This window comes from Uloborus diversus, chromosome 3 (genome assembly GCF_026930045.1).
Source record: "Uloborus diversus isolate 005 chromosome 3, Udiv.v.3.1, whole genome shotgun sequence".
In the NCBI taxonomy this organism is placed as follows: Eukaryota; Metazoa; Arthropoda; class Arachnida; order Araneae; family Uloboridae; genus Uloborus; species Uloborus diversus.
Genome location: NC_072733.1, coordinates 194,603,535 through 194,629,383, shown reverse-complemented (window position 1 = coordinate 194,629,383; position 25,849 = coordinate 194,603,535). Strand labels below are relative to the sequence as shown.

Here is a 25,849-nt window from a genome sequence, read left to right as displayed (position 1 = left end):
CGAACTCAACGTTAAAGCAGACGAAATAGTGTAACACAATCCATCGCATTCGATTCGATCGACTTTTAACAACCAGGGGCAAGAAATTTCCCTCGCCCCATCACCCATAATGTGACTTCTCGCTGTGCTACTGGTATATAGATTCGGTCGAATTAAACAGATTGAATATGTTAGAGATGACTGTGTCCTATAGCCGGTACAGTGGAAGGGTCCGAGTCAGTGTTCCAGGTTGAATCATGGTAAGTGGGATGGATGTTTGCCCCAGCGGTCAACCGGTACACTTCGTGCCTAGGCAGTTCCGTTAAATACGAGTGCACGAGTTGGTCGATCGTTTAGGTTACAACCAAAGTATATTTCCGCTTCAGTAAGTTGAGCCCCTGCAAGTTCGTTCTTAACAAAACTGCTGAAAGGAAATGTTATTGGCTGCTCTACCATCATCATAGCTAACCCAATTTCTCTCAGTGCCAATAACTTTCTCCAACAAATGATCTCATCGAGAGAAATCACTCTCAAGCTCAGATCTCAACTTACGGGAGTCGAACCGTATCAACAACATTAGTGACCTGAAGACTCGGCACTCGATAACACGACCGATTCCAAAACACTCGGCCATATATTGGCAGGACAAAAACACCCCGCACGGAAAAAACATATTGAGTGCGCATACCCGATAATCCGGAATCTTTTCTAATTCGGTTCCTTTTCGGTCAACATTAGGTCGAGCTTTCGGGACTCTACTGTATCAAGATTTTATCAAATGTTGAAATCCACATGAGTTCAGAAAAACCTACTGTTGAACAAGCAGTGCGATAGATGCAAAAATATAATAAATTTTAACGTAATGTTAATATATTTTCCTTTTTACGCGTAGAAAATAAAATGCGAAAATAGGTAATGCATTTGTTTAACGATAAAAAACGTGTAATGTAACATTATAAAAATGGTAATTAAACTGATTAGTATCCATTTCGAAGGTCATTAGCTGTAAAATACAATCTGCGTTTGTTAACATTTATTATCCTTTCCTTGTTCAGTAGGAAAGCTTTTTGGAAAGGCAAAAATCTATTAATGACGGAAGTAGATTAGAGTTCAAATATTGGAAAAACGGAGGGTCAATAAATTAAAGAGGGATTTTTTGCATAGTGTGTAGAATTTTTTTTTTTTTTACCTTGTAAATTAAAAACAGTCACGTAGTTCCGAAGATTTCCTCACAAGTTATCTTTCAAGGTCAAACAGCTCCTCCCACGAGGATTGCAACTGAAATACTGCTTCATCCACACTGTATGTTTTAATTTTTGCTTTGCCTAATGATAATTACACAGGAATTGCCAGCAATTACGTAACAGTCAAAGAAATAATTTAAGCTCACATATCTCAAAGAGCATTGATTGGGGCATACGCACATTACTTTTTCCGAAGGCAGTTGAAAACATCGTATTTTATACGAAAGTCACGTTTGTTTCCGCTCGTGGATTTCATTTTCTGATAACTGTCCAGTGCGAGTGCAGTTTTTTGTTACTTGCTTTTTCAATAAACACCAGAGATTGAAAGGCCGATTTTCGTCATGAGCGATGCAAACATATTAGGTCATTGTAAACAGAGAAGTGCATTTACTTTTTTCTCCCCGATAGCGATATAATGTAAATAAGCAGATTCATCGGATAAAAAAAAAGAATGTTGTTTCTCCCTTTCATCAGTTTTAATAATTTTTTTGGATAACAAGACTTGGATAAAATTTTCGAGTTGTGAAATTTCTCTTTAATGACCGATGTTTTAATAGAATTGAATAACTTAAAAAATAGCGACAGCTGTGACTTTTTAATTTTTTAATGATTCCGTGACATGCAAAGTTGAAAGAATACTTATCAATAGAAATAAATAAGTACTAGGGTGGTTTGAAAAAAAGAAATATTTATAAAAAATCGGATAATATCTTCCGATCGCGCAACGAGCTCGAAAATCCGAAAAAAAAAAAGGAGAATTTCAACATTTCTGATTCAACATAGTGAGTTTTAAAGATTTTTGCTTCAAAATCTTTTCTAATGCTATAGGGAAAATACGGCAAAAAAGTTGTGATTGATGAAGGTTCAAAAAAAAAAAAAAAAAAAGCGAAAGAAAAATGTATTGATATCGAATAATGTCTTCCGATCCCGCAACGAGCCTGAATATTCGGAAAACTGGAGAATTTCTTTTTTTCTGATTCTGTTCTTTTATGATTTTATTGCACTTCTGTTTCCGTGTTTTTTTAAAGCTATAAAGCACAAAAAGTTGCTGTGGAAACTATTATACAAGAAAAATCATTTGATTTTTGAATGAAAGTTTTGCGTGATTATAAGATACCCTCTCAATATTGCCCTCTAATTAAACCCCCATACATAATTATTTTTCGTATGCAGTGGTGTTCTTTGCAACGCTTTTGGGGTATAACACTGAAAGAAAAAAAAAAGAAATAGAAAAAACTCCCCACCTCAACAAAAACTTGGGGGGAAAGTCCCCCCCCCCCCAAAAAAAAGTAAAAGCTCCAGTAGTCGGCCATTTAAGAGATCGTTTGTTGGTTTTTGTTAACTTGCAAATTTCAGCAATCAATACAACAATAAAAACATTTTAAGACTTTAGGCAAAACCTTTCTGGTAACGATTCACTAACTTATTTCTGGAATAAAGACATTTTTATTTTAAAAACCAAGCTATTGCTAATACGACAAAATGCTCCAGTAGTCGGCCATAGAAATCCAGTGCTCGGCCATGCATGACCCAGTAGTCGACCGTTTCATTTTCATTACTCTAATGGGATGTGAGTGAATAAATTTAAACAAAATTGAATGCAAAACCTACAGCACAGCAGTGTACTTACAAAATTAATTATTCCAGCAATTACGAAAGCATTCTGCCCGCTTAATGTCTTCGTAACGTTTATCTTTATATTATCTTTCAAACTGCAATCAATTTGAATATGCGTCAAATGCAAAATGCAATAATTTTGTTTATTATTTATCTTTTACATTATCTTCTACATTCTAACCTGGGGCGAGGCAGAGAGGGACTCTAGGGGGTGGCAGAAGAATATCAAAGGGTGCGTTAGGATCTATCAGATAAAATTAAAATTTAAACAAAAAATAACATTCGGTTTTTATGGTCACATGGGAACATAAAATAACAGTGTCAGCTCTCTCATTAATGATGCGAAAGTGTCTAACGTGCTCGCCAACCTCACCTGGATACTGAATAACCTCAAAAAAAAAAAAAAGTGCATTTAATCCTTTTTATCTTGGATGCTCCACCCCCCCCCCCCCACAGCGAAAAATGTTTCTGTATTAACTGTTTATGTTAACATAAAGACTGAACAAAAGAGTTGATAGAATTCATGACCGATAAAGAGCGAATTATTGATGGATATGATTGACACTTGACTGGTCCATGTTCATTAGAACGAACCTTCAACGAACCGAACATAAAATTAAAATTACAGTTTTTGAAATAATTTCCCCTCAAAACAATGCAAGTAAAAATCTGTTTGCGTAAAAGGTTAACAATCAAAGTCATGTCTAAAAGAAAATTTATCATAAAAAACAATGGCACTTCGCTGTGAACGAACTGGAGTAAGGAGAATTATATAGGCTCTTTCGTATTTTCAGTTTTTCGGCGGAAGATGGGGACAGAGGGTATCATTCAATGCATTTTAAAGGAAAAAAGCAAAATGCATAATTGCATTACGTTTTGAAAATCCAGAGGGATCAATTGCCCCCTCCCCCCCTTAATTGCCCAAATGACGGGCTTGTATGTAGGTAAATTGAGAAAGAGGGATGGGGGGTGGTGTCATGCAGATAATCATACAGCTTTCTACAAGAATATTAGTGAACGATGAATAAACTAAAATGGAATTTGTAGCTATGTAATGCAATTTTGAAGCAAAGTCAGCATTATTTTAAACATAAAATAAATTTTGATCTCCTAGAGAAATAAAGCCCACGGAATTAAATATTTGGTTATAGAAGCAGTAATAAGAAGTGGTACCAACATTTGAAATAATTAGCCTTAGTAAAATCAAATCACCAATGTTAGATGGTTTGATAAGAAAAACGATTAATCACCATTTGGTAATGACACGTTTAGTAATGGAACTTTTATTCTAAATGAAACGATGGACTGTATTTACAACAACTTTTTTCGAGAATACTAAATTAAAATCAACATTAGAAGCAATAAAATGACGAAATGAATCTTTTTGTCAGAAAAGATAAAACACAAAGTTTAAGCATTTTCTTTTGATGAAATAACGTCCTTTAGGGAGTTTTTACTCAAAACAGATAAATTGCCGCTGTGTCAACACTTTATTTTGATTATTATTTGATGAACATTAGAAAATCCATATTTAGTACGCAGTTGACTACTGTATAGATCAATCAAACAGTATAGAACCTGTTGTCAATCTGCCATGACCGACTAATAGAAATGCATACGAATTCAGTACCCAGTGGTCGGCCACCCCTCTAAAAATAATTGAGTCTAAGGTGGAGTTTATTTTTTAAGTGAAACATTATGTTATACAATCTATTAAAGCATAATTAAAAGCAAATTTACAGTAGAACGAAAAAAATAAGGGTACTTAACATTTAAAGATGGTATGACTTCTTAACAAAAAAATAAGCAGAATCGTAAACTAGGATGATGGGCGCACCATTTAAAATAAAATGACTCGTTACTACTTAATATAAAGTACCCACAACTTCACTGATATTGGATGATAATTGGGGATAGGTAAAGGAATGGGGGAATGCATCATGTCCGATTTTGAATCATACACATAATATTTAATGACATTGTTATTGACCAGTTTTATGACCTTGCAGCCGACTACTGGAGCATTTACCCGAGTTCATTTTTTAAAAAATAGTTAAGCACATTGCGCAATCTGAAGATATCAACCGATTTCTTTTTTTTCTGGCAACTTTAATATTACCTATCACAACTTTCTTGCCCTACAGCGAATCGGAAAGAAAAATTTTCTTCTCACGCTCCTATTACACGGGCTAAAACTGAGTTATCCACTCAGAAGTTTGTTTTGAAAACTGAGTCCCGATAAAGCCTAGGGGAAACCCAGGGACCTCCCAAAAATGTCTTTATTCGGCAAATTGTGTCTGACGATTCGGTAAAATTTCCATCATCCGGAAAAATTTAGAGTATTCAGAAAAATTATCATTCGGCGAAATTTGCAGTTCGATTCATTAGCAAAATTTAACGTATGTTTCTTAAAAAACCTACTTCTGAAATATCGTTTAAAAATGATCAAATATGTAAAATAACAAAATTTAAAAAAATTGTATTTTTAGAAAAGGCGAAATCAATGAAACGTTGGAGGCGCTTGGACCTAAGAACAATAGGCAGCGCTTATCAAGACCTCTCCAGAACTATTGTTATACTAAAAGTTTACACAAATGTGTTTTAAAAATTACAAAAAATGAAAAAAAAAAAAAACAATTGAATTTTAAATTAATAATAAAGTATAAGGGTAATTTGTAAACAGAGAAATTAATTACTTTTTATGTATTCACCCTTTGCAAATTTCTTGTTGTGTAGCATTAAAGAAAACATTAAAACATTTTTTTTAAAATCACTGAATTTCTCCATTCTTTTTCAAATATTCAGGCTTGTTGCGCGATTGGCAGTTAGTATAAGAATTTAGTAATTACTTTTTTATTTTGTTTTTTAAGTCTAATCGTAACTTTTCCGCACTAAAGGGACTCGAAAATAAAAATCTTGTTTTTTTTTTTTCGCATCAACTTAATACCTTTATGCGACAAAGTATCAGTAGGGAAACAACATTGAAAAGGCAAAATTAACAGCTTATTGCATTCACGTGTTTTGGGGTATCTAGGAACCCTTTTTTCAAGGGCGAAAAGTGCTAGCTTTTAGATGTTAAGTTCAACAAGACACAGGAGCACGTGTCGGCAATCTGCTGATTATTTGTTCTGCAATCTATTGATAATTTGCACATTTTCAGCGTTATTTTCTTGTTGTCACTAGATTCACTAGTCATTAAAAAAAAAGTGCTGCAAAACTGAATATTTTATATAAATATTACCTTATGTAATTGATCATAGTTTTGTGCTTAATATTAATTTTAAAAGTAAGAAAAAAAATTGCTCTTTTCTATGTATTTATTTTTATTTTGAAAAAAGAAAAAAAAAATGTAAGATTTGGAAAAATGTTTAGTGTTAAGAAAGCTTCTTTTTTATGATTGCGCAGAGTGAATCATGCATTAAAATCCATCAGCTATCTTTATTTTATGATATCCGATTCGTGCATTCCTCTAAATAGTCTTGATGACTTGACAGCAATTAGTTCTGCAATTTCTACATTTGTCATTCAATAGATGAAATTCGAATGATCATTCCAGTTTCTTCAGAATTTATACTAAAGTTGAAGATGAAGCTGGTTTAATACATTAATTATTTTTATTACCGTATATATTAATGAATTTAAATTATCCTTAGAGTTAATCTGAGCGTAAAGGTTCATTACAGTAATAGTTATATAGTTCCTAAAAATACCCAGATAATTTCTAGTCGGTCGCTGAAATCTAAGTTAACCGCCTCTAGCCAGACTTAAAAGTCTTGGTTTGAAATGGACACACACAAGGTAGTTATTTGGGAGTTACGGATGACTACCTGACAAGAAAAGAAAAAATCTTTCCTTTATTTTTTTTTTCTTTTTAACAATGAAGTAAAACATAAGTTTTAGCAAGAACAAATGAAATAAGATCAATAGTACGGAAAATAGTCAATTTATCTCATTTAATAATGTTTTTTTTTTTTCAGTAAAGTCTATGCAAAAGTGACGCATAGCATATCGTTTGCACATCAGTCATATTTTCTCGGTTAGCGTAAACATGATGTTTTTATTCATTTCGCGCTTAAAATAGCCGTCGATAGTAATTTGTTTCATTTAATTCTCGCTTAAACTCCACAAAGACTTTCTTTTCAATGGCGTATTTAAATATTAGTTTAAACCTATCACGTATGCGCTTTTAAATCAATCATATTTTAATGCGACGGTAAATAATTGCTGAACATTAAAAAAAAAAAAAAAAAAAAAAACCTTTAACTGAAATATTATAAAAATATTTGTTTCTTCCGCAGGCTAAATCAAGTGCTAAATTCTGTTTAGTCTACTTTGTTTTAATGTAAAAAGTAGTAATTAGTAAATTGTTAGGTTTTTAAAATTGAGCTTCGATAAAATTAATGGTTTTATGAAATGTCTTATGCTAAGTCAGAAAAAAAAAGAGTTTGAATTTTGAGATTTTGAATTCAAATTATGTTTTTCGCAATCGCGAATTGTGATAGGACCCTACTCGTTGGGTTTCTTGATTCTACTAATGGTTTTATCGTAACCATAATTTGAATTTAAGACGTCAGAATTCAAAAAAAAAAAAAAAAGCCAGGGGCAGGATGCTGGATGTTATGTGCTGGATGTTGTGTTCTGGGTACTGTTTTCGTGTAAAAAGGATTGTGTATAATCGAGAAGGTCGTTTATAATTAATTCGATTGCGAGGCACATGGACGCCTGCATTATAACCTTTAAAAATAAAATCAAAATGACGCGGTCGTCATTCAACGGTCAAGTGAAAACAATAAGCAATTCGTGATTACTCGAAAAAAAAAACTTTGAACCTGTTTATTACAGATTGAATACTTTGCAATCAGGGAACCAGTAGGGTAACTAGACTTATTTTGCCCTTCAAGCAACCCTCAGCATGAAGTGTTGCGCTTCTTTGGTAGTAAATTATATTGATACTCCTAATGTGATGCAATCTACTCCCGCTACAACGCGATTCTACTTACGCGAAACGGCTATAATGCGAGTTTTTCACGAGTAATTAATTTTAGAGCTAACGCGAATTTCTCTCTCGCAACATGAAAAGATTTGGAAAGAAATCGTGGTGCAAGGTGTCGGTTTCGTTATAGATTACTAAATATTGATTTCATGAATGTACTTTCATCCATTTAGTATCACTGACTAGTACTTATTTAGGATATATTAAGCTTATTTGCATTTTAAATATTTTGTAAAATTAGACAAGTACATGCGGGGCAAAGTGAAATAGGTAATTTCGATTAATTGTTCAATCATTTATTATGTCTCTCACTTAGTTTTCATTAATTACTTTATCAACATACCTTAATTTAGCAATTCACTTATTCATTCATTCATTCATTCATTTTCTTATGCATTCACTCTTTTGCTCACTCATTTATTTGTCCTCATACATTAATTAGTTAATTTATTTAATTACTCGTTTATTTTCTTCGGTATCATTTCATTTATTCAACCGTTTATTTACTGATTCATTTGATCAAAATACTTTTTATAATTCAATAGAAAATATTTCACTACAAAAATATTCCATTTTTCCCTTTGCCCCATGACAAAAAAAAAAAAAAAGGTGAAATATCCCCCCCCCCTTTTTTTTTTGAAAGCGAAACTTTACTGTCAAAAATAAAAAATACTATTTCAGAGAAAGTTTTATTATAAAATACATTGTTCTTTCTTCATGTACTGTAATTTTTAAAACAAATTTCCAATTTTCTCATTTCGAGCTCCATCATATCAACCATTTCACTTTGCCAAACCCTGCCCTACTTTCTAGATAAATCTCAGTTTATTTTAATTTCGAGAAGGACTTTTCTATTGTCCAAATAGGTACTGGTAGTATCAAAAACTAAAGATAACTGTGCAGAGAACAGGGAAACTGGAAAAGTTGGACTGTTACATATAATCAGGGGTGGCAAATAGGGGGAGCAAGAGGGGGCGGTTGCACCCCCAAATATTTTGCGCAGAATATTAAGAAATCAGGAAATTCAATTTACCTAACGCGCAAATCAGTGATCATATGCAATTGGAAGTTAAAAAAAAAAATCTTCAGATGATCTTTAGTAAAAGTTGATGAAACTCGAGACCTGTCCAGCCACGAGCAAGTGTTTTTCGCTATTTGGATAAAAACTTTGAAATTCATGAATCATTTTCAGAACTTTCATAATAAAAAAAATAGATGGAGAATAAGTTTGTTTCAATTAAAGAAGAAATTTCCTCATATGGTTTAAATGTCTCATACTTGTAAGTGCAGTGTTAAGATGATGCTTCTGATTCCAATGTGAAAGGGCAGTGCAGTGTGACTGGCCCGATTTTTACGAGAAGTTTCTTGGTATTTTGAGTTCATTGTTGCGCTCATATTTTAAATATAAGTTCAGTTAGTGAGTGAACATTGATTCCTCCTGTTAAGAGGCATATTTGAGCAGTTCAATACATTGTATACTTTCATGGAAACTTCTTACAAAAGACACGCTATTTTTGAAAAAAATTCGTGCATCAACAGATACTTTTGCTGGGTGAGGTACAAAATGGTCTTCAAAAGTTAAAGCTAGAATTCTTGATTGAGCTCCTATTAAGAGCTTCTTGTTAATTTGGATTTATTGGACATATTAAAATAAAATAAAAAATAAAAAAGTGACAAAAATCCACATGATGATGCAAAGTCAAATGATTGACTCAATGTTTTGTATCAAATAATAGATTCATTCAGTTTCTAATGAAATTAACACAAGATTTAGTGATAAATCTAAGTTCAATATTATATGTGCAGGTTATTGAACAAGATAAATAAAATATTTCAGTTACAAGTAAAAGTTGTTGAACGAAGCAAAAAGAATTGTTTTGCGAAGAGCCAGTGTACTTCAATGATGAAAAATGAAGACTAGAGCACAAATTTTAAATTTGCGTGGTTTTTTTTTTAAGAGAAAAATTTTAAAGATGCGTTTTCTAACATAACTTTGTAGCTTCAATTATTTTTTCACAGATTCCAATCAACTCAGCTAACTGTGAAAGATCATTTTCGTGTCTCAGAAGGTTAGAGTTTTTTTTTTTTTTGGTGCATGATGGGACAAGCAAGACTTTCATCTTCAGCTATACTGCCAAGAGCATGCCACTGGATATTGACGGAATATAGTACCAAGATTTCCTCTTCTTCTGGATTCCAAAAATCGTGCATTAAAAATTTACTTTAGAAACGGTAGTATCAAGATCTTTTCTGTTATAGTTGACTATAAAATAAATTAAAAGTGTGGATATTAAAATTTGAATTTTTTTAATGACCTTACTTAAAAAAAATGTACTTGCATTTTATTCCACACTGAGAAAATTCATGTTTAAAAAACTCGACCCCCCCCCCAAATGAAATGTTGAAATGCCGCCCTTGCATATAATTGACCCTAGTCAGTTGAACGTTGACTGCATTTAATTTCCCTTCATATTAGCGATATCCTAAAAATGGATCGTGCTTGAACTTTTTCACAGATGCCAAAGCTCATCATCAGAAATTAACTCTAAAGTTTTCTCACTCAAAACATAACATAAAACTTGCTCACAGCCTTCTCAATTGACAGTGGAATTGATTGTATGGAAAATAAATGATCTAACATTGAAAAAAAAAGTTTCTATTTTGAATTTTCTTTTCGCTTGTTTTTTGAATAGAGGGAATTGAGGGAACTAATAGGGTTTTTGATACAAATTGTCGAACCATATTTTAATACAGCGAATTCAATCCCTTTGTCTTACAAGAGTTATTTCTATAGAAAGTGCACGAGTTGTGCACACAATTTTTTTTTTATCTCATTAAAAGATTCTTAAATTTTTCATCTCTACATTTCTTCATTCCAAACTGTTTATAGCATCTTTTACGTTGATTGTTTTTAACTGGAATGCATTTTCTTAAGAGTTAAAAATTGTTTTTTCAAATTTTAGTTTAAAAATGAGATCTTTGCACATAATAAAGTGCATTTTTTGCTAAAATGTCTCCAATAATTTTTAAAAAGATATTTTTAATTTTTAATAATTAATTAACATTTATAAATAATAAACGTAATTTTGAGCAATGATTATCAAAAATCTAGTTCATCCATAGATATAATTGATTCATTAAATGATGCTCCATTCACTGCTCTAGGTTTTAAACATAATAACAATTACACAGTTCATAGTTTTTGTAGTACATATCTTTTTTTTTTTTTAACTGAAATGCACTTGCCAATCCCATATTTTTTTATAAAATGCTTAGCTTTAAAATCGTATCAAAAAGTTAGTTTACTTATCAATCATTTAGGATTCAGGATTAAAAAAAAATCTAGTAGTTAATGCAGATTTTATAACAAAAATAAATAAATAAATAAATAAAAATAAATAATAAGAATTACATTGTACCCTGACAAAGATAATGACACAACTATTAAAAAAAAAAAAAATAGAAAAATTCAAGGAAATCAAGGTTTTACGCTATAGTAAATTTTAGCGACTTCGTTTCAAATACTACACTACGCGTAAAAACATTATGATGTGATGTTCACTGGTTATTTTTTTTAAACTAAATTAATAATGCATACTTAAACATTAAAAATTGTTTTTCTAACTTATGAAATTTTAATGATGTTACAGTATCGGTAATATCGTTTTTACGCCACCACGCACCAGTTATGTAAACTAACTTTCCGGGAGTTTTGTGGCAAGAAAGAGCATTAAATTTAGATTTTATTTCAGCAGATAGTAAATTTTTCTCAAATTTTGCCAGTGTGCGATATGATTTAAACTGTAGCTTAACTCATATCACACAGCTGATTCTAACAGTTTGAATGATACACAAATTTCAACATTCCGAAAAAAAAATACATATAAATTTTTAAAGGAGCTTTTAAGATTGGAAATTATAGTTCAAAAAATGTTGAAACATAGTGAGTTTTTTTTGCAATCTTGATACCCCCTGTTAGCAAATGTTATCATTCACATTTTAGATTGAATTTAAAAAAAAAAAAGACAATTTTCACCGATTTTTGCTATTTTAAACTTAAACGTATACATTGATGGTGCAACGAAAGAAAATGATTTTTGAAAATAAAACTCAAAGAAAAATGAAATTTTAAACTTCACTGTTGCCTTTACCCCCCCCCCTCCACACACTTAGATTAGTTGTTCCTTTACAATGTTTGTTATCAGTAAAATTACAAATAAAGCTCTGTGAACTCAAATCGAATCGATGTGACGAAACTTCCTTCCTCAGTGTCTTTCTAGTTATACGCAAGCTTGCTTCATTCAGTACAATTATACTACAAATTTTATTCAATGTTTCCGAATCACAAATTAAAATTTACGAGAAGATAAAACAGATAAAATTCAACGTTAATACTTTCATCTATAATAATAATTTCATCTGTAAGTGTTCGCCTGACTAATATTCCTGGCATTAACGAATTTAAAATAGGCTGTAGGGTATGTATGTGGACTTATATCTTAAGAAACTGAAAAACATAGTACATAGAACATTAAATTAAAAAAAAAGGGATTGTTGCCGATTTATGCAAGCGAACTTGTCGTCGGGCAGTCACTTCTCTTAATTTTTTATCGCGAGGTACGTAGTATCTTAAATACCTTTTGCACCTATATTAACTTAAGAAAAAAAAATGTAACACACTTTTTACGTAAAGCACTTTAATAGTTCTCTAATTAAAACTTGGAAAAAATTGTCCAATATTCCGTCAACAGCACTGATACACAGCTGCTGCAAACGAAACCACTGATAAAAATATTTTCAACTAGTAGCAACATATTAGACTGAAATTGTCACTCGGAAAATGATTCGCTTTCATCGTACTGTTGAATTCAATAGAATTTTCATGGGAGAAAGTCAAAATTAATAAAAGTAAAACTACTTAACGAGAAGTCCTACAAAACAGCAAAACTATACAATGGTCTGATTCGTTACAGAATCTTGAGAGGCAAGAAGTCAATGTCAAATCAAAACTTGACCAAGCTGTATTGAAAATTGAAACATATTCCAAACAAAAGTAATTAACTCTTTATCCATTAAATCGTCCGGCAATAGTTTCATTAAGGTTTAAAGTAATTGAAAATTGTATTATGTGTAAGACAATGACACATGGGATCCAGAGAAGATTTTTCGATCCAATGAACATCAAAAATTTCGAGCAAAAACGCTTCAATGGAATATGATTTGGGAACTTTTCCATTTATAATGGTCATTCTCCAGCAAATGTAACTTTTGAATGCAAATATTTTTCAAATTCGAAACCTTTTGATTTCTTTTTTTTTTCATTCTTACATGAAAGTGTTACCTACTGGAAGTAAACGTAAACAATGGTCCAGCTAAGTTGCAATTATTTTACTCATAAATAAAAAAATTAAAAAATGCCTTATTCTCGGAAAAAAACTTTTAATGGTTAAAAATCGAGGCCAATTTAATGTCAAAGCAGTAACTTTGTTAATTGTGCAAACAATGAAGCATTTTAATGGTTAGTGGGAATCTAATATTAAGCTCTCTTAATTAAAATACGGCTTAATTAGTAGTTATCCTTTTAGTTCAAATGTGTGTTAAAAATAGTATTTAGTAAATTTGAGAATATACTGGCAATTTATTATAATATTGGTAGAATGCCTAAGATTGATGTATTTCCCCTTCATCATTTATTTTCATATCAGAAATAATGACATTGATAAGGACTGTTACGGAGCTGAGGAATTTTCCATTAATATAGGCCTTAATGGATATATTTTTCAGGGAAATATTTTTTTTTCTTCGTTGCTACAATCTGCACATATTAAGCAAGTGAAAACATGTTCACTTCATTTTTTACATTAATTTACATCCCTGAAAATCAAACTCACGGAGGTGAGAAATCATAATAACCACTCTTAGTTTTAAAAACCAAATCTGTCTTCTTGTTTTTCGACAAAAATCTCACAACTTCTTTACGGCTGAAAATAAACAAAGGATCTCAATTGTATAATGGAAAATAAAATTTGATGTCATTACTGCCACGCGTAATGAGGAATGGCATTTTGTGTTTAGGTAACGGAGGTGAGAATTTATTATGTGACATGACTCCTTATCCTACTAAAACGAACACAATAAACACAATATTAAAAAAATAAATATACTTCAACAATTAGTATTTGAGACACTTGTGAAAGGAGTAATAAATAAATAAGTATAAACTTTTCATTAAACAAGTTATTAAACAACATAAACAGTCACACAAGGTGTGCGACATGCCACGGAGGTGAGAATTCACATGTTGTGAACCAAAAATATACTAAAATACAATTTATTATTAAAAAATTGTTGGCAGGTTTAATAGATATATTTTTGATGAAATTAAATACGTTGTCAAATGAATTGTTCCTTAAAGTTTTTACTGTAAAAGGAGTGTGACAGAAAAGTTACACTTTTTGAAGAATGACCCATAAACGTCTATAGTAATACGTTTAAAATGGGTTATAATTTTATCCGCATTTATAATTTCATAGGAAAAGAACAAAACTTCCTATATGATTTTTCTTTTGCAAAAGTATTTGTCATTTTTCAGACACATTTTTTTTCCTTACATAAATATTTGTCTTTTTGCAGAAAGGCAAAACTTTTTTTATGTATTTTCTTATCTAAGATTTTGTCATTTTGCAGAAAGATAAATCGTTTTCTTTGTATTTTGTCATTTTGCAGACAGATAAACTTTTCTATGGGTCGTATTATATGAGCCCCATACGATCACTTTTAAAATGGTGTCACCGAGCTCATACTTAGAGCGGCTTTAGGATGTTTGCAAAATACATTATATGATGAACTGAAATTTAAGCCCCATGAATGTAAGGCAACACGCATGCATCAAAGTGGCGAACTTAAGTGGTTCAAGCTTTTTAGTTCAAATGCATTGTCTATCTATGAAAGCCCTAAATGTTTGAAGGAATAATTTTTTAAAAATTGAATAGTTCCTGTCACACCAAAGCTCACCACAAAACTCTTTGCAAAAGATTTTCTTATATGATAACTTTTCAACCGGATAGTATAAAACTTCACACTTCAATGTAATAAAATGTATGCTCTCTTCTTTAGTCATGAGTTTTTCTATATTGTAAGTGCTGTTTTGGGGGGGGGATCCGTTTTCGTGTAGGACATGAAGTATCTGCCTCACGGTTACCGTGCCTTAGTGACACACATGCTCTAAATACGCACGCATGCACAACTCCATACGCACAGCGATGGTGCTTCATATAATATGCGTGCTACATAAACTACCATCCGAAGCAAAAATGTCTATCTATGAAAGCCCTAAATGTTTGAAGGAATAATTTTTTAAAAATTGAATAGTTCCTGTCACACCAAAGCTCACCACAAAACTCTTTACAAAAGATTTTCTTATATGATAACTTTTCAACCGGATAGTATAAAACTTTACACTTCAATGTAATAAAATGTATGCTCTCTTCTTTAGTCATGAGTTTTTCTATATTGTAAGTGCTGTTTTGGGGGGATCCGTTTTCGTGTAGGACATGAAGTATCTGCCTCACGGTTACCGTGCCTTAGTGACACACATACTCTAAATATGCACACATGCACAACTCCATACGCACAGCGATGGTGCTTCATATAATATGCGTGCTACATAAACTACCATCCGAAGCAAAAAAGTCTTATCTGCACTTTTTATCAAAATTGAGTTATGGTTATCAGGTGGTTCTTTGTCACATATTTCACCAAAATACAATGTTTTATGATTATTTGTCGATTGGAAATTTTTTTAAAAAAATTCTGAAAAGTTGCATCTGAATCAAATACATGGAGATGCAAAACTTTAAATGATAATAATTTCTTACTTTGGAACTCTGCTGCATATACGACTTTTGCACTTAGCACAGAGTATAGCATATTACAGACCGGTTATACTTAGTTCCCGAAAAGTCGATTACTACAGAATTTTGATGAGCACACTCAAAGTGTTTGAGAGAGAAATTTATTGATAACACTAACCGGAAAATATAACTCATAAGAAGTTATCTAAAAACTATTTCAGTTATGGAGATCAAATTTTTTGCTTGATTTTTGTGTTAAATGAAACGCATTTTCAGCGAGAAAAAAATGACTTAACGGGTTTTGAACAGCAAGAGGCATATATTTGCAAGCAACATATTTTGACTTCGTTTCTGAAAGCTTGTTATTTCTATGTAAATGATGGCATTGATTTGTATATGCGTATAAACATTAAGTTTAATTAGTTTTGGCAAGTGATGGAACTGTAATATAGAAAAACTCTTGAAAAAAAAATAAAAGGAAAAAATATATATGTATAGAATGCAAGATATTTTAACTCTCTGAGTCGTTTTTCTAGAGTACGCTTTAAAGTTGTCTAAAACAGCATTTCGAGGAATAGGTTTTACTAACAAATACAATTTTCGTAAATAAAAAAATCATCGATGTATATGTAAGTATTACTGGATGAGAGATAAGTGAAACTTCTTGTTTTCATGCTCCATGCCTGATTTATAAATTGAACTCGCATATCGACGGAATTTAAGTGACATAACTTCAGATGTTCGTATTAGATATTGAAAATACTATTTAAAGAGAGAGAGAGGAAAAAAACAGTTGACAATTTTGTACTCACCGCAGCTTCTTCTTCATCTTGAACAGGAAAGGCACCGGCATTGATGAAAATACATAAGGACACGAGGATGTAATAATTCATGATGGAAGTTATGTCAGAATTACTCAGTCTTCTTCTCCAATCGCGGGCAGGCCCGAGACCATCCAGCAGTTGACCGCACGGGACGGAGAGATGCGTTGAACTGAGGAACCGAACGAAGCGAGCTTCATTTTGAAGGCCTTGGGTCACGTGGTTCTGTCTTTCCTCTTCCACTCAATGCAAATAATCTATCTTGTTCATTCATCAAAAGGGTTGGATGCTGTGTTTGGGGGGGGGGGGGGGGGGAGGTAACCAGATCGGGTGTTTTGACCACGTTTATTTTTGGCACTTGTGGGAAAACTGATCTGATGACTTTTGCTTTTGACAGTTGGTGATGAACAGAGAGCTGTTTGGATGCGAGCAGGAATCAGGGTTGCTAATGAGAGATTAATTCGCCACTAGCTCAAAAAAAGATGGATCAGGGAACATAGACGGATGGTGCTCCAAAAATGTTGGCGGGGGGGGGGGGGGGGTCAACAGAGGTGCGGTTAGGGAGGCGGTTTTCCCTTCTAGTGACTTTTTTTTATGAATTGAAGTTTGATGTTTTTACTGGTTAAATGTCCTCTAAAAATTCGGAATGCAACTTCAAAAATTGAGATGGATGGCCTCAGTAGGCTATTTTCTTCCAATTTAAAGCTCTATTTTACTTTTTATACAATAATAGCTTGGAGAAGAATTTTAAACCCACGCTTATTAAGCCAATTATTTTTTATTTTAGCATGTGAATCGATCAGTTTTATCATTTTTAGATCGATCGTTAATTTTGAACTTAGAAAAATGGAGGGGCAAAGCTCCTTTTCTTTTAAAAGTGAGGGGGCAGTTGCACCTCTTGCCCCCCGTACGATCCGCCTATGTCAAGGAATTTTAACTAGAATAAGCACGAAAGCTGAGATGGTGCAGTAGTGAACAAATGCCGATATTTTTAAAGTGATTAAAATAATATTTCAATAGGCTTATAGAAAGTTCTAGGATGACAAAATAATACGACACTTATAATGTTTGGGATCGTAGGACAAAAAATAACGTACTTGTTTCGGGACCGAAAAGTGCCGGGTTTGAGTTTCTGTGTTCAGGCGCGGATCCACGGGAAGGGAACTGGGGGAACGCCCCCCCCCCCCGAAATCCGAAGTGAACCTTAAGTTTTTCAGAATATAATACAAGAAAGTTCTTCCGTTTTTTAAAACTTGAACTTGAAGAAAAGCACCAGGAAAAGTGAGGTGAGAAGTGTAAAAGCGGATCTAAAGAGGGGAACTGCGGGAAGTTCTCCCCTCCCCTCAAAAAAAAAAAAAAAATCCCAAGAATACCTAAAACTGTTCAGAAAACAGAGTACAGGAAAAATTTTCCGTTTTTTAGGACGTGAACTAAGGCATCAGGAAAAGCAATTAGACAACAGCAAAAGCGGATTCATGGAGGGAAACAGGGGGAATGCACGCCCCCTCAAATCTCAAAGATACCTAAAAAATTTCACAACAGAGTGCAGGAAAATTCTGTTATATAGAACTTGAAGAAAAACTCCAGGAAAAGCGGTTAGAAAATAGCAGAAGAGGGTCCACGGAGGGGAACTCGAGGAATGTTCCCCTCCCACCAGAACCTCATGTGTACCAAAAAAGTTTTAGAACAGAGAGCAAGAAAATTGTGTTTTATAGAACGTGAACTTGAAGAAAGGTGTCAGGAAAAGCGATCAGACGATAGAAGAGGCCGATCCATAGAGGGGAACTGGGGAAAAGTTCCCCTCCCCCAAAATCTCGTGTACCTAAAAATTTTCACAACAGAGTACAGCAAAATTCTTCTGTTTTATAGAACTTGAACTTGAAGAAAGGCACAAGGAAAAGTGAAGAGAGAATTGCAGAAGCGGATCCCAGGAGGGGAACTGGGGAAGGTTCCCCTCTTCCCTCAAAAAAATCCTAAGACTAAGACCTAAGTGATCCTAAAACTGTTTAGAAAGCAGAGTACAGGATTTTTTTTTCTTATTTTTAGAACGTGACGAAAGACTCCAGGAAAAGCGATTAGACAGTAGCAGAAGCGGATCCGCGAAGGGGAACTGGGGAAATATTCCCCTTCCCCCAAGAAATCCCACGTGTACATAAAAATTTTAAAAACAGAGTGCAGGAAAATTCTTCTATTTTATAGATTTTAAACTTGAAGAAAGGCGTAGGGAAAAGCGAGAAAAGTTTTGCAAAAGCGGATTCAATGAGGGGAACTGGAGAATGTCCTTTTCCAAAACACAAAATCCCAGGTAAACCTAACACTGTTCAGAAAACAGAGAGAAGTAAAATAACCAGTTAGATGATAACTTTGAAGATTAATTTTTTCTGTTTGTTAACATAGCTTGGAGGGAATTCCTTATTCCTTCTAGGAGAAACTTTTAATAAGTGATAACTGTACACAACTAGTCTCTTATTGTAGTGTAACAAAATAATTATGTTAATAAAATGAACGCACATTTTTTTTAAATAAAAAAAGACACTGCGTTACAGTAACACTAAACTAAAACGAGAACATCTAATAGTTGACACACTTTTTTTTTTCAGTAGTTGATGCATGCTTTGATATAGAAAAAACAAGAATTGCTTAATGAATGAATTCGTGCCTAAGTATGAATACAGTAATCGCACTGCTGAATCTTAGGCGGCATCAAGCCGGTACCTTTGGCTTACCTTTTGTACATAGCCGATACCCCCCCCCCCCCCCAGTTACCCGGGTAGCAACTATTAGGGAGATGCAAATTTACCCTATTTCTGTTGTTATTTCGTTGAACTTTTGTATAAAATTTTAAGGAAGATGGGCACCCTTACCCGTTTATTTTAGCATTACCCTTTGGCAGGATTTAGGTTTTGCTCCAGTTCTGAAAAATTGAAGATCCGGCACTGCAGGAATGTAAAGATAGTTATAAAAAAATACGAAAATTTAATGCTTCCGCCATAGGTTATAAGTTATGCTGAATTAAAAGTTCACATAAAAATTCGAGTTCGAGGATTGAGCAAACATTTTTCATCGTACTTATTTTTAAAGGCTCATCAATATAGCACAATACAGCTTCCCAGTCGTAGTTTAATTTATCCACTTTTGGGCTATTTCCAGTCTTCCAAATTTTTGTACTTGCTTTTTTCATCTGTTTTCCAGGACTAATCTTTTAAAATAGGTCTTTTTAAACACAAACCTGTTTAAACTGTCTTTTTTTTGGTGTAGAGTAGATAATTATATTTAAAGCTTCTACAATTGAGTGGCACAACCAGAGGGGGGGGGGGAGGAACCACTTCAGAAGGCTGATTAGAATGTTTTTAAAAACATTTCTTATAATTAAAGAGAAGAATAGAACATACCTAGGGAAAACGAAGTTATTTTAAAAAGGAGAAAAAAATGTCGCGAAAATAATCTAAATTTCTATTGTAAAAAATCTTGAAAATGTTCAATCGTGGCGGATAATTGATCAGTTAAAGTTAATTACATCCCGCATCTCCTATTTCTTTCATCCTCCTTCCCTTTTTTTCTCCTTTTCCTATTCGGTTTAAAAATTAGAAAGTCTTCATAATGCTACGCTTTGGAAGTATCCTTTCCCCCGCCAATACTTTTCAAGAGCGTCTCAAATCTCGTTTTCATGCCTTCAATTTTGAAAATTTTCCAGGGGAGAACTACTTAACACCTCGCACTGTAAAAACATCGAAAATCGTTTAATATTGCTTTTTTGGAGCTTCAAATTTGAAAAATAGCCGAACCCCCAACGTTACCGAATATGTAGTACACAAGCCCGGTCGAAAGATGGGGGGGGGGGGGGGTCATTTGACCTACTGGGAATCTTATTGTAAGCCGTAATATCACTCGTAAAAAAGAGTTCAAGCACCACGCTGTACATTTTGGGTGGTACATACGACTACACCGGTAGCAGGAAGTTACGCATCGGTAGAGGGTATTTCAGGATAAAAAGATTTTGTACGCCATACAGTTAATTTTAAAGGTAATCAATTCAAAGTCATTTTTAACCGATTTCCGTACAAAAAAAAAAAAAAAAGTCTGTAAGGGCACAAAATTTTTCCTTTTTCAATTATTTTACGGACTTTTTCAGTGATTTTTACCGTGTACGGCATTAGCATATTTTCTTTTCTTTTCATATATAATTTCATTTTTTTCCAATGCCGTACCAATATATTGGTACGGGGGTGAACATATGGGGGGCCACCCCTCCTTTCAGAACGAGGGCTGCAGGTCATTTGAAAATGTACGGCATTAATTGATAAATATTCTTAAACATTCCAAATTAATTTTAAAAATAATGCCGTCTATAAATTATGGTCCATGATAATATTAAAAAAAACGTTAATTTTATAATAAAAATTAATTTTTTACATTAGTTTCAATTATTTCTGTACGACAATAAGTTTTTTTAATACAGACCGGAATATATTATCTTTCTATACTATTGCCGTTTAAAATGAGTGGTACAAAAATAAAATAATTAATTTTAAACAATGAGGTGAAATTGATATATTGAAAAAAAGTTTAAACTCAGTCTGGTTGACTGAAGAAGTAAATTGATAATAATGTACCGTTTTTGCGCTTACCTAAGGTTGAAAAAGAAAATAATAATAATGCCGTACATTTTTCAGTAAAGGGATAATCGTAGCTGATATGTTTTTGAACGATTTTTTAAGGGTATTTTTTCGTCATAAGTTTCTGTACGGCATTAACATTATTTTAGTAACAATATGTAGCTCTTTCTAATATATGTAGCTCTCTTCTTTTCTCTAATTCTAATGCCGTACATTTTACGTGGGACTTCTGTGGAAATTGCGGTATTCGATTCAGAATCCAACCGATGTTGTGACGGTTACAGGTTGTGACGTCACGGCTGGAAGCCGCGAAGATCGTTTTCTTTTTCTCCCGACCGAGCGTGAATCGTGAGGGGGAAAAAAAACTTGCATATTTTGGATTTTTTTTTTTTTTTCTGAAGAGGGCGAAATGTTTTGAACTATAAAGTACTCAAGTTTTAAAACAGAAGCTTTCATACTTTTTATGAGATGGTTTTAGGAAACAGTACAGGCCGGAAAATGTCCAAATAAAGGTATTTTTCAAAAATATTAAAATTAAATTTTTAACACTCGGATATGAAAAATATTTCTGTGACTCAATTAGTCCTCGGTCTGTGAAGTAAAAAATGCTAAAATTTTTCAAAAATCGTATAAAACGTCAAATAATATTTTTTATAAATAAATTAGCAAAAATCGAGCTCCGAGGTGCACATTTACGGCAAAAGTTTCCCCTGTGTACCAAATGTTATCTTTCTAGGCCTAACCTTTTTCCCTGGAAGTGCACAAAAAAAAAAAAAAAAAAAAAAAAAAAAAAAAAAAAAAAACAGACACACACACACAAACTTTTTATTCAATTATATCTATAGATTGAAAACTTTCAATTTATTCAATTAAATTTTGAATAAATATTCTAAATGTGATTATTCTTGTTATGATTCGTATACTTACGTTATACAGTACGAGAATTGAACACTGCACTTTTATTAATATAGTGAAACCTGTGTAAGTTGACCACTTGAAGTGCACTACTTTAGTGGTTAACAACTTACAGGTGATCAACTTACAGAGGTTGAATTATTATATGACAAAATCTGTGCCTGAAAATAGCGGTCAACTTAGACAGGTGGTCAACTTTACAGGTTTTACTGTATAAGAAAAGGAAAATTTAATTCAAAAACAGTTCCAGTTCGTTCAATAAATTTTGAATAAAAATACCGATGTATGCTTTGTTCGCAATCTTGTCCCTGTAAATACTCGCATGTACGACATGACGAAAAAATTAAATAATGCAAGCGTTTGAATTGAATTTTGAAAACGCCGTACTGTCTGAACTTATCTGCAGTGATCTATTAAGGGATTGATTTATATGATTAATAAAAATGGTGTCGAAAATAATGTTTTTATCGAGAAGGTACTATTTTTTTCAGGCGGCATTTAGTTTTTATTGAATTTTATTATCATTGATAAAAAGTATGTATATGCCGTACAAAAATATTTGACGTCCTCGAGAGTTTTTTTTTTGGTCAAATGTTCCATGAAAAATGTACGGCATTTTATCAAATCATATTTTAGAATCTTAAAAAAATATGATGGATCAAATGACCAGCAACCCTCGGTCTGAATAGAGGGGTTGATATCTCTATATTCATACCCCCGTACCATTAAATTGATACGGCATTGAAAAAAAAATGAAATTATATGTGAAAAAGAAAGAAATTATACTAATGCCGTACATGGTTAAAATTACTGAAAAAGTCCCGTAAAATAATTAGAAAACCAAACATTTTAGGCCTTTCCTAACCCGTTTTTTTGTACGGCAAAAAGTTAAAAATTACTTTTAATTGATTATCTTCAAAATTAACTATATGCCGTACAAAATCTTTTTACCCTAAAATACAATTTCACGATGCGTCACTTCCTGCTTCCGGTGTAGTCGCATGTACCACCCAAAATGTACGGCATTATATCAAATCATATTGTTATTTAAAGAAGTTTTAGAATCTTAAAAAATTTATGATGGATCAAATGACGTGCAACATTCCGTCTAAAGGTAAGGGTTGGCACTCCCATATTTTCACCCCCGTACCAATAAATTAGTAGGGCACTGAAAAAAAAATTAAATTATATATATAAAAAAAATATTACGATGCTGTACATGGTAAAATCACTGAAAATGCCCGTGAAATAATTGGAAAAACAAAACTTTTGGGGCTTTCCGGACCAATTTTTTTTGTACGGCAAAAAGTTAAAAATGACTTTTAATTGATCATCTTTAAAACTAACTATATGCCGTACAAAATCATTTTACCTTAAAATACCCTTTCCTGATGTGTTTCTTCCTGCTACCGGTATAGTCGCATGTACCACCCAAAATGTAAAGCGTGGTGCTTGAACTCTTTTTTTATGAGCTATACTACAGTTTACAATGATTCCCGGTGGGTCAAATGACCCCGCCATTTTTGGACCTGGCTTGTGTACTAATGGTCTGCAGTCACGTTTTTAAAACGTCAATTACGAAGAATTTTCGGACAAAAGCCCGAATGCTCTCGTTGGAAATCGAAAAATGAAAAAAAAAAAAAAAAAAATACAATTTCGAAAAATTTAAAGGGGAGAGCATTTAAAAACGTTTTGAAAAAAAAAAAAGTTTTTCGTTTTTCTCGGTGAATCGTATGAATGCTCTCCGGCTACTTGAACTTCACAAACGAGTCTGCGTGATTTGAAGGATTGGCCTTCAAACAACGCTTTCTTTTGACCGTGATCAACTCACAGGGTCATAAAAACGAGTAGCGAAAGTGAAATACCTACAGCAGTCGGCGGATTTTCTTCGAGTTCTCATTTTCCACAGGAAAAAAAAAAGAGCCATTTCAACTATCATTTCATTGACCTTTATGCTTTGTTGTCCATCTTTGTGTAATTGAAGATTGTAAGAGCTCATCTGACAGCCCATGTTTTGTTATAGCGTTAAGGTATTGATTGATAATTCAATAATGTCATTAAATCGCCTTTTTTTGCCATGAGAAAATGCTTCAACCTGTGAAGCAAAGGTTCTGAAATAGAACACTTGTATTCTACATAGGGGAGACCGGGGCAGGTTTTCCCACTTTTTTTGTTTTATTTTGTTTTAATTTTTTATTTAAACATTTTGTTAAGTTCTGATTATGCCTTGAATTCTTGTACTTTAGGCTAAGTATTAACATTACTAAAACATAAAAAATTTAAAAAACTTTAAAGAAATAAATATATATTTGTTACCAAGTCACGTTGGAAAACCAACCCCGTAGCCGAGGCATGTCTTCTAACATATAAAATTGGGTCTGGGCAAGTTTTCCAATTAGTTTAAATGGTCTATAATAAAGGTAAAATAAACATGGAGTGTAACGTAAAATTTATTTTCTAATTCATTGGTAAGTACAATGGGTACATTCTTAATAATGTATTACATTAAAATGTATTATAACAATAATCAAAGTTAGTCAGAGTCATCTTCCACATCACTGTGACAGTTAATACAAACAAAAAACAAAGAGTCTTCTTTTTTGACGCACGCTACGTGAGCCCATTTCTTGCAACGAATACACTGGATCCACTTTCTTTTGGCTTTGAGTTAGAAAAGGTGTCAAAGCAATATAGGCAAACACAGTCTTCATCTTCTTCCTCACTTGATACATTGGCATATTTAGTTTTATTTTTCTTAACATGCAAAATGTCTTCTTCTCCCTTTTTTCGTCAACAAATAGCTGAGGCTTCACAGTTTGCTTTCCTTTTTCATTTTTCAAAATGATCGAGTTGGACTTTTTCTCTTTTTTTTGCTTCTTACTCTGTTTGAAGAGCGTTTTTGATAGGAGTATCCCTTAGAATGGCGGATTTTCGTTTTTTCCTCCCTGTGCCTTTCCTCGGGGCAGCCTTTTAAAATGGTCTGGTTTCTTCGGGGGATGGCAAATACTGTTGAGGCAAAGAACCAGCTACCGGCGAGCGAGATGGTTGTGGGTTAGACTCACCTTGGATGTCCTTAGATGTAGAAGGAACACCTTCTGGTAGCCCTAATTGTGGTTGACGTGGTTCATTGAGAGTAATTGAAAAAGAAGTGGCTGGACGATTGTCAGAAGTGTTAGTAGTTGGGCATACATTGTTTACTTCGTCTGGAGCCGATGTGTCTGTGAACAGATGGGGACAAGCCTTCAGTTGAGACCATTTCAACTGCAGGAACTCGTGCTGACGGTACATCAACTTGTGGCATTTGGGTTGTAGGAACTTCGGCTTGAGGTACTTCGGCCTGTGGCATTCCGACTTGAGGGCCATCAACTTGAGACACTTCGGCTTGAGGCATTTCGGTTTGTGGAAGTTCGGCTTGAAGCACTTCGACTTGAGGTACTTCAGTTGGAGCCAACTGAACATTAATGAACTTGTGGCGGTAGTTATTTAATGTTCTCGTATTTATATTAAAGTCAATAGAAGCTTTCCTAACACGACATCCATTTCTTATTGCTGCAAGCGCTGCATTTATTTGCGCTTGTGTGTAGTTAGTTCCCTCGGTTTGACTTGTTACAGTGATTGCGCACCATTTTCAGTCCATCTGATATATCACATTGGAGAATGAAATTCAGTTTCAGATATGACTTGATTCTATTAAAAAAAATCAGATCATTTAAGTAGTTATCCAAAATTTAATTTTAAATATTTAAAATTGTGGTTTTATGCAGTAATTATAAACTGTATTGGTTAAAAATACAAAGTTAAACGGTAAAAA

General features: G+C 33.1%; 1 protein-coding gene across 2 annotated transcripts in view; it reads right to left on the bottom strand.

Moving 5' to 3' along the window:
* The window catches only part of LOC129219355 (matrix metalloproteinase-16-like), a 118,837-nt gene extending 102,169 nt beyond the window's left edge, over positions 1–16,668 (bottom strand). For both annotated transcript variants that reach the window (XM_054853725.1, XM_054853726.1), the window contains exon 1: positions 16,499–16,668. In XM_054853725.1, coding sequence (XP_054709700.1) covers positions 16,499–16,579 — 81 coding nt within the window. In that variant the 5' untranslated portion in view covers positions 16,580–16,668. The remainder of the gene's footprint in view (positions 1–16,498) is intronic.
* Positions 16,669–25,849: the final 9,181 nt, after the last annotated feature.